We start from the raw sequence: 10,679 nt of genomic DNA on the forward strand, positions 1-10,679 counted from the left end.
TAATAAAAAAAAGAATAAGAAAACTTTTTCTTTTATTTTAGAAAGGTTTTCTTGCCCCAATAGTTATACATCACTAAGATGGGCTACACTATTTAAGTTAAGAGTTTTTTGGAAGATGATCAATAAGTCTAAAGAAGGTTGAAAACCTTTTTTTCTTTTTTTTCTATAGCAAAACAGATATTTTTAATCAAAATAACTGAATCGTTTGAAACTAATTAAGATCTATATTTTAATAGAATATTTGTAAAATTTTCTGAATCATTATTCTCTGAATCACTAGACCCCTGTTTTCGACCTAATCCATAAAAGACCTTGAATTTCATTTAGACCGATATTTATGTACGAAGAATCATTTTATGTGATTCAAAATAGATCTGTGATTGGACTGTAGGACCAATCAAAATCTATTTATAATTCTATTTTATTTAGAGTAAAATAGGTTAGAAAATCGAATAAAAAATAGAAAATTTCTTTAGAATTGAGAAAATTTAGAATAAAAATAGAATAGAATATTAATTTCTTATTTATATTTATTTTATATTTATTAATATATATAAATAAGAAATAAAAATAGACAATTTTAAAGGTATGTAGTTCTATGCCTAAATTTAGGACAGAACTAAATAGTTCCAACTCTTCCATTTCGGGGTAACTTAAACTGCGCGAAAGTCCATTGTTAAAACTGACAGCATCCCAAGATACTAGATACTAAGCTAAGATTTATTGAACGTTCAAATAACAATTTAAACGAGTCTTTTTTCATCGATTTTAATCTTTCCTAAAAAATGTCAATTGAATTGACTCCTTAAATCTCGACGATTGAATATGAATGGGCTATTATGATTTCGAACAAGCCGTCATGGTGAAATTGGTAGACACGCTGCTCTTAGGAAGCAGTGCTAGAGCATCTCGGTTCGAGTCCGAGTGACGGCATCTTCTAAAAGATTGGAAAAAATCTTATAATTATAAGAAATTCAATTCCTGATTTCAATTCCGTAATTGAAGGTCCTTTTTAGTTTTAGGATTTTTTTATGATATTTTCGACTTTCGAACATATATTAACTCATATCTCTTTTTCAGTCGTTTCAATTGTAATTACGATTCATTTGATGAGCCTATTAGTCGATGGAATCGTAGAACTATATGATTCGTCAGACAAAGGTATGATAACTACTTTTTTTTGTATAACAGGATTCTTAATTACTCGTTGGATTTCTTCGGGACATTTCCCATTAAGTGATTTATATGAATCATTAATGTTCCTTTCATGGAGTTTCTCCATTATTCATATAGTTCCTAAAATATGGAATCATAAAAATCATTTAAGCGTAATAACCGCGCCAAGTGCTATTTTTACCCAAGGGTTTGCCACTTCGGGTCTTTTAACTGAATTACAGCAATCCGCAATATTGGTACCTGCTCTAAAATCCCAGTGGTTAATGATGCACGTAAGTATGATGGTATTGAGCTATGCAGCTCTTTTATGCGGATCATTATTATCAGTAGCTCTTCTAGTCATTACATTTCGAAAAAACATAGAGATTTTTGGTAAAAACAATCATTTATTAATTGGGTCATTTTCCTTTGGTGAGATTCAATGTATGAATGAAAGAAACAATGTTTTACGAAATACTTTTTTTCTTTCCTTTAGAAATTTTCACAGGTATCAATTGATTCAGCAATTGGATTATTGGAGTTATCGTGTCATTAGTCTAGGGTTTATCTTTTTAACCATAGGTATTCTTTCGGGAGCAGTATGGGCTAATGAGGCATGGGGGGCCTATTGGAATTGGGACCCCAAAGAAACTTGGGCATTTATTACTTGGACTATATTCGCGATTTATTTACATACTCGAACAAAAAAAAATTTGCAAGGTTCAAATTCCGCAATTGTGGCTTCTCTAGGATTTCTTATAATTTGGATATGCTATTTTGGGGTCAATCTATTAGGAATAGGGTTACATAGTTATGGTTCATTCACATTAACAGCTAATTGAAGAAAGGATCTGACGAATCCAATATATAGGAAGAACGTATATGACGAAACTTTGTCTACGTTTTTGAGAACCATTTGAATCAAGTAGCGATTCAAATGGTTCTCAAAAACATTAAAGGTATCCGATTACAATTCCAATTCACTTCGTTTTTTTACTTCAAAAAAGAAAAACTTTTCTTTTTTTTTTTTTTTTCTACAACGTTTAAAAATGCCAGTATTTTATATTTTTCTTTTTTGTCTTTTTTTATGAAAACTATCTTTAATCTAAAAAACTATAATCTATAAAAGTAATTAGATAAAATAGCCTCGACCTTGTCAACTGATACTGAGAGAACAAAATCTGGATAAATACCAATACCTATTACAGGTAGAAAGATAGAGATCGAAACAAATAGTTCTCGTGGTCCAGTATCAAAAAAATAAGAGTTTGGAGCATTGAATAGCTTGTATCCATAGAACATCTGACGTGACATAGATAATGAATAAATAGGAGTTAATATCATTCCAATTGCCATTACTAAAGTAATTAGTATTTTTGCCATTAAAAGATATTTGGGGCTAGTAAGTATTCCAAAAAACACTATCAATTCCGCAACAAAACCACTCATTCCCGGCAATGCAAGAGAAGCCATCGAGAAGCTACTGAACATCGTAAAAATTTTTGGCATTGGAATAGCTATTCCTCCCATTTCGTCGAGATAAATAAGACGTATTCTATCGTAACTCGTTCCTGCCAAGAAAAAAAGTGCAGCACCAATAAATCCATGAGAGATTATTTGTAAAACAGCTCCGTTGAGTCCTGTATCACTTATGGAAGCAATTCCTATAATTGGGAAACCCATATGAGATACAGAGGAATAGGCTATTCTCTTTTTTAAGTTACGTTGACCGAGAGATGTTGAAGCTGCATAGATTATTTGCACTGTGCCTACTATCATCAACCAGGGAGAAAATATAGAATGAGCATGGGGTAATAATTCCATATTGATCCGAATCAACCCATACGCTCCCATTTTTAATAAGATTCCGGCTAGAAGCATACATGTACTGTAATGTGCTTCTCCGTGGGTATCCGGTAACCATATATGTAGGGGTATAATCGGTGATTTGACAGCATAAGCAATAAGAAATCCAAAATAGAATAAAATTTCCAATGCCACAGGATATGATTGGTTAGCTGATGTTTCAAAATTTAATGTTGGTTCATTGGAACCATATAAACCCATACCCGGAACTCCTATTAACAGAAAAATAGAACCCCCAGCAGTGTATAAAATAAACTTTGTAGCCGAATACAGACGTTTCTTCCCCCCCCCACATGAATAGAAGTAGATAAACGGGAATTAATTCTAACTCCCACATGATGAAAAAAAGAAAAAGGTCTCGAGAAGAAAATGATCCTATTTGACCGCTGTACATTGCTAACATCAAGAAATGGAACAATCGGGAATCTCGAGTAACTGGCCAAGCTGCTAAAGTAGCTAAAGTTGTAATGAATCCCGTCAAAAAAATGGGTCCTATGGAAAGTCCATCAATTCCTAATCTCCAGTGAAAATCAAAAATATTTATCCATTTAGAATCCTCCTCGAGTTGGATTAATGGATCGTCGAATTTGAAATGATAACAGAATGCATAGGTCATTAGAAGGAGTTCTAATAAACATATACATAAAGTATACCAGCGAATCACCTTATTTCCTTTATGAGGAAGAAAGAAAATTAAAGAACCCGCGGATATCGGAAAAATTACAATTATTGTTAACCAAGGAAAAGAATTCGTGGTAAAAACAAGATATGCTTTGACCAGAAAAACCCGTACTCAAAATATTATATTTTTTATTATTTCTATTTCGAGTACGGGTTTTGTCGGTAAAGAGAAATCAAATGGATTCAATTGGAGTTTTCTGGAACATATCAATAAGCTAGACCCATACTGCGAGTTGTCTCATGCCATAAATAAACCCGGACACTCAAGAAATCTGTTGGACAGGCGGATTCACATCTCTTACAACCTACACAATCCTCTGTTCTTGGAGCAGAGGCAATTTGCTTAGCTTTACATCCGTCCCAAGGTATCATTTCTAATACATCTGTGGGGCAGGCTCGTACACATTGAGTACATCCTATACATGTATCATAAATCTTTACTGAATGTGACATTGGATCTATAAATTTTTGAACGTCATAAATTTTCGATCTAGTAAAAATAAAGTAGTAAATGTTATAGATACCAGACGAATCAACGATTTATCAGAAATTTTTTTAATCAATTTACTTTACTTTACTTCTGGATCTGCTGATGAGAGAAGGCCAAGATACTTGGATTTCTTAGCTTTAGCAAACCTTCTATTCATTTTAACTAACTTAGTCATACGTGTTTGTCGTAGATGCTAATTCGAGTTGGTTATTTATATAGATGATTTTCTTTTTATTTGATTTTTATTCTACTTAATTTTATTCTTTTATATTTATTCAATTTTCAATTCAACAAATTCGATTGATTGATACGAGTTGATTTTCTGTTTCGAAAAATTGACGAAACAATAGCTAACCCAATGGCCGCTTCAGCGGCTGCAATAGCTATAACAAAAATCGAGAAAATGTCTCCTTTTAATTGGCGACTATCAAAAAAATCAGAGAATGTTACGAAATTAATATTAATTGCATTCAGTATAAGTTCAAGACACATAAGTGCTCTAACCATATTTCGGCTCGTGATCAATCCATAGATACCGATAGAAAATAAATAAGCACTCAAAACAAGTACATGTTCGAGCATCATTGAACAACCCCTCATCAATCTAGATTCATTTCAATAGGAACAAAAATTCAACCGATTCAATTGACTAGTGACTAGAAAGGATATAACAAGAACAAAGGTAGGTGTTAGTAAATACATCGAACTAAAAACATTTTCATTGTTATTTTATACGTGAAAAATTAAAAAATAGAATTGAAGTAAATATAGATGAAATAAGACAGCTTATTTCTTATTAATTTTGATTTATTTGGATTTCTAATTCTAAGTATTTTTTTTCACTGAATCTGACGCGCCATAGCAATTGCACCTATTAAAGCAACTAAAAGAATTATAGAAATGAGTTCAAATGGAAGAAAAAAATTTGTTGATAAATGAATCCCAATTTGTTGACCATTACTTATCAAGTCCTGTTCTATAATCTGGTTTGATCTTGTAGTCCAAATAACCCCGTACCATGATGTGTCTAGGATAGTAGTAATTAGTGAAACAAAAATACTTGTACAAACCAGTGAAGTGACACCATCTCCAACAGTCCAAAGATGGAAATCGTTGTAATATTCTGAACCATTCATGAACATCACAGCAAATATGATTAAGACATTTATGGCTCCCACATAAATAAGGAGCTGTGCAGCAGCTACAAAATGGGAGTTCGATGGAATATAGAATAAGGATATACAAACAAGAACCAATCCCAATGAAAAGGCAGAAAAAATGGGATTGGTAAGTAATACTACTCCCAGACCCCCTAGTATAAGGCCTGATCCCAGAAATACTAAAAGAAAATCATGTATTTGCCCAGGTAAATCCATTATATATTATTTATATGTAAAATAAGAAATAAATAAGTCGAAATCTTTCATGACCTTATTGACCTGACCGGACCGGGAAAAAATAAATTACCCTATTTATATTTTATATAATTTATATAATACGTTTACGCTCCTAATTGAATTAAATTCTAATGGGTGTGAATTGATGTAGATACTCTTAGATGTATATACTGTTATTGGACAAATTCCATTCTATATCCGAATCTGAAAGACAAGACGAAATTTGATGTTTCGAACTCATCACGGTATATGAATCAATTTTCAATTCAAATTAAGACGTGATTCTCACCAATCAATAGCTAGGATTTTTAGTTATTGACCAAGCAAAATGAAAGAAGCCTCCCCCCTTTAGATCAAAACCGAATCTTAGTAATTGGTAATCGTTTTTGAGTCAAGGGGTTTCCCCGTAGCTATTTTTATTTGAGTCGAATTCGTAATTGTTCGAATTGTGTAATCCCCAATTACTAGCATCGGCAACCGACCCAAAGAAATTTGATTATAATTCAATTCGTGACGATCATAAGTAGAAAGTTCATATTCTTCAGTCATCGATAAACAATTTGTTGGACAATACTCGACGCAGTTACCGCAAAATATACAGATTCCAAAATCAATACTGTAATTAAACAATCGTTTCTTTCGAATATCCGTTTCCAATCTCCAATCTACAACGGGTAGATCTATAGGGCATACACGAACACAGACTTCACAAGCAATGCATTTATCAAATTCAAAGTGGATTCGACCGCGGAAACGCTCTGATGTGATCAATTTTTCATAAGGATATTGAATAGTTACAGGTAAACGGTTCGCATGGGATAAGGTAATCATGAAACTTTGACCGATGTACCTTGCAGCTCGTACTGTTTGTTGACCATAATTCATGAACCCAGTTACCATAGGGAGCATATCGTGAATATCTATGAATAAAATTCAAATAATTTGATGTTTTTTTCTCTTGTTTGAGAGAAGGTATGAATCTATAATCTAGAATATGGTATTCCTTTACAGCGAAAAAAGTTGAGAAGAAGTTGTCAATAATAGATTACCTAGAGAAATAGGTAAAAGAAATTTCCACCCAAGATTTAATAGTTGGTCCATTCTCATCCTAGGCAAAGTCCATCTTGTTGTGATAGGAATGAATAGGAACAAATAAGCTTTAGCTAATGTAATAAAGATACCAATTGTCGTTCCAAAGACCCCGCCTGCCTTATTTATTTCGAAAAGCTCAGGAATGAATATGTACGGAATAGAAAGATTCCAACCCCCCAAATAAAGAACTGTTACAAATAATGAAGAAACTAGTAGATTTAGATAAGAAGCAACGTAAAATAAACCAAATTTGATACCTGAATATTCGGTTTGATAACCCGCTACTAATTCTTCCTCTGCTTCTGGTAAATCAAAAGGTAATCTCTCACATTCTGCTAGGGAAGAAATTAGAAAAACAGCAAACCCTACGGGTTGCCGCCACAAATTCCACCCCCAAAAACCATATTTGGATTGCGCCTCAATTATATCAACTGTACTCGAACTGTTAGATAATTATAGTCGGTGATAACAGCATTGTTCCAATCGCTATTACAGAACCGTACATGAGACTTCAGCTTCATACGGCTCCTCGAAGGCCACAAATAAATCTAAGGATCACTTCAGCATTATCTCGATATCTTTGTAAGGTAAATAGAGTAGTGTAAAGATAGATCGGAGAGTCCTGAATTAGACCAATAGAATTCTGTCTGCTATAATAAAAAAAGTGCTTCCGAATTGATCTCATCTTTCATTTTCAAATTCCAATTTTTCTTTGTTTAGTAATAACTTAATCCTTCAATAAAATACTCGTTCTATCAATATCAATAGAAATTTCGACCCATATCTTTCGATTCCGAAAAAGAATTAGACTTTAGATTAGTTCATGAATCATAATAAGAATTCTATCTCTATTACTATGGATAGAATATGGAAAAAAAAAAAAGAAAAAAATCTCTTATTTTTCCTTTTTTTCTATTGCATGCAATTGCATTCCATTTCTTTCGTTCCTATTCTTCTTTCTCAGAAAAGGGGACTCTAAAAAAAATAAAAAGATTACTTCGTTCCTGATAGTCATTTCTTTAATCAGTGGATAGGAGGATACTCTGAATCGGGATCATGGGAAAGTACTTCTTGATCATTTCTACCAACTTAAAGCCCCATTAAAATTCCTTTTATGTAGTCCAAACTTACATTAGCTCTATTACTAATCCTTTGTGTACCTTGGTGTTACTAACCGTCCACTCTTTTTTGTTTGATCCCCGGTATGGTAATACATGCAATAGTAAAAACTCCATACATTTAATCTTTTGCACCCGCTTCAAGCCCTGATGATTAATCAATCAATCTTGGGGTAAATAGTTTATACTGCTTTACTTATGTTTACTTCCACCCAACTCTTGTACATAGGGAAAGAGACTCAATCTTTTTACTGCGAATTTTTAAGCTGTTTTGTTTCACTCATATAACTATCTGCTTAAGTTCATTAACTGGAATGATCAATAAAAAATTAAAGTAATCTAGTCAATACATTCAACTTCTTTACTAGAAACCAAAGTCAAAGTTCAAATAAAGTTAAAGTAAATTAGAAAATTTAAGTAAAAAAGTAAATTAAATAAAAGTTTATGCCCCAACGAATCGCACGTAGAGATATTGATAACACACATAGAGTTAATGGTATTTCATAACTAATCGATTGAGCAGCAGCTCGTAGACCACCCGAAAAAGAATATTTATTATTCGATCCATATCCTGACATAAGAAGTCCAATAGGAGCAATACTTGAAATGGCAATCCATAAAAAAACACCTATATTGAGATCGACTAGAACAAGACGATAGCCAAAAGGAATTACTGAATAACTTAATAGAATGGATATGACCGCGATAGATGGTCCAATACTGAATAGACGAGTATCCCCTCTAGATGGAAGAATATCCTCTTTGAAAAGTAGTTTGGTTCCATCTGCTAGAGCTTGAAGAATTCCCAAAGGGCCAGCGTATTCAGGTCCAATACGTTGTTGTATCCCTGCGGATATTTCTCTTTCTAACCACACAATAACCAGTACCCCTATAGTGATTCCTGATACAGGAGAAAAAATAGGGACAAGCAGCCATATGAGCTCATAGGCCTCTTTTAAGGATTCCGGTCTGGAAAAAAATTGATAGCTTGTGTTTCTGTCGTATCAATTATCATTTCAACGATCAACTTCTCCCATAATAATATCTATACTACCTAGTATTGTCATAATATCAGCCAATTTCATTCTTTTAACTAATTGAGGAAGAATTTGCAAATTAATAAAACCCGGTGGACGAATTTTCCATCTCCAAGGAAAAACACTCTGATCTCCTATCAGAAAAATTCCCAGCTCTCCTTTTGGGGCTTCCACTCTTACATAAAGTTCTTGTTTCGACAATTCAAAAGTGGGAGAAGGCTTTTTACTAATGAATCGATATTCAAAATCATTCCATTCAGAATCCTTTGTTCTATCAAAGCGTCGGACTTCTAAATTTTCATAGGGTCCCCCCGGAATTCCTTCCAGAGCCTGTTGAATAATTTTTATGGATTCCTTCATTTCATTAATTCGTACTAAATAACGAGCTAATGAATCTCCTTCTTTTTTGCCATTGAATTTCCCAATCAAATTCGTCGTAACATTCATAATGATCAACCTTACGAAGATCCCACTCGATTCCGGAAGCTCGTAGCATTGGTCCTGATAAACCCCAATTTATTGCTTCTTCTCCACCAATAATGCCCACCCCCTCAACTCGTTCCAAAAAAATGGGATTCCGCGTAATAAGCTTTTGATATTCAGCAACCACTGTTAAAAAATAATTGCAGAAATCCAAACATTTATCTATCCAGCCATGAGGTAAATCAGCAGCTACTCCTCCGATACGGAAATAATTATGCATCATTCGCATACCTGTGGCAGCTTCAAATAGATCATATATCAACTCTCTCTCTGAAAATATAGAAAAAAGGTGTCTGTGCACCGATATCTGCCATAAAAGGACCAAGCCATAACAAATGAGAAGCTATACGACTTAGTTCCAGCATAATAGCTCTGATATAGCTAGCTCTTTTAGGTACTTGAATGTTTCCCAACTGTTCTGGTCCATTTACTGTTATTGCCTCTGTGAACATAGTAGCTAAATAATCCCAACGTGTTACATAAGGCAGATATTGTATAATTGTTCGGTTTTCTGCAATTTTTTCCATTCCTCTGTGTAAATAACCCAATATGGGTTCACAGTCAATAACATCTTCACCATCTAAAGTAACGATGAGTCGAAGAACACCATGCATTGATGGATGGTGAGGACCCATATTGACTATCATAAGGTCTTTTCTTGTAACTGGTACAGTCATATCTTTTTTCCCGATTCATTATTCCATCAATTGCTGAAAACGAAACGAAATTCATAAAAATTCAAGATCTAATAAATCAAATAATTCAAAACGAATCTTCAAATTAACGAGTTTTTGCCTCTCGAATATCCAACTGACTAATTAATTGTTTATAACGGACTCCATTTTTCTTTGACAAATAAGCCAACAGCCGTTGACGTTTTCCCAAAATTTTCCGTAGACCTCGCTGAGATAAATAGTCTTTTCTGTGCAATTCCAAATGTGAAGTAAGCCTCCGTATCTTATTGGTGAAATTGAATATTTGAAATTCAACAGATCCTCTGTTTTCTTCTTTTTTTTCTTTTTCTTGTGAAATAATCGAGATAAATGAATTTTTTACCATATAAAGAATTCTTTTCCTATATTTCTTTCTTTTCTACAGATATGGATTTTACCAATCAGTAATAATAATGCCAGACCCTTTAATCTAGTATACAAAACCATCTGAATTTATTCATGTACTCTTTTTTTTTCTTCTTTTTCTATCAAATTTATTAAATTAAGTTTTATCAATTCATTCCTAGATTGAATTGATACGTCATTCAATCCTGTGTCAAAATGTAATACAGGGGCGTCTGTTTACCTTCATATAGCAGATATGACACGAATATATAGTATCAACTAATTTTCAATCGTTGATACAT

At 33.2% G+C, this 10,679-nt stretch overlaps 1 protein-coding gene and 1 pseudogene across 1 annotated transcript; both read right to left on the reverse strand.

The window, feature by feature from the left end:
* Nucleotides 1-5,835: 5,835 nt before the first annotated feature.
* Nucleotides 5,836-10,543, reverse strand: LOC122647978 (annotated as a pseudogene).
* LOC122647979 (NAD(P)H-quinone oxidoreductase subunit I, chloroplastic) lies at nt 5,956-6,489 on the reverse strand. Its single transcript, XM_043841263.1, has one exon. It carries the CDS (start codon nt 6,487-6,489, stop codon nt 5,956-5,958), a length of 534 nt encoding a protein of 177 aa, XP_043697198.1.
* Nucleotides 10,544-10,679: the final 136 nt, after the last annotated feature.

This window comes from Telopea speciosissima, unplaced genomic scaffold, assembly GCF_018873765.1.
Source record: "Telopea speciosissima isolate NSW1024214 ecotype Mountain lineage unplaced genomic scaffold, Tspe_v1 Tspe_v1.0331, whole genome shotgun sequence".
Classification (NCBI taxonomy): Eukaryota; Viridiplantae; Streptophyta; class Magnoliopsida; order Proteales; family Proteaceae; genus Telopea; species Telopea speciosissima.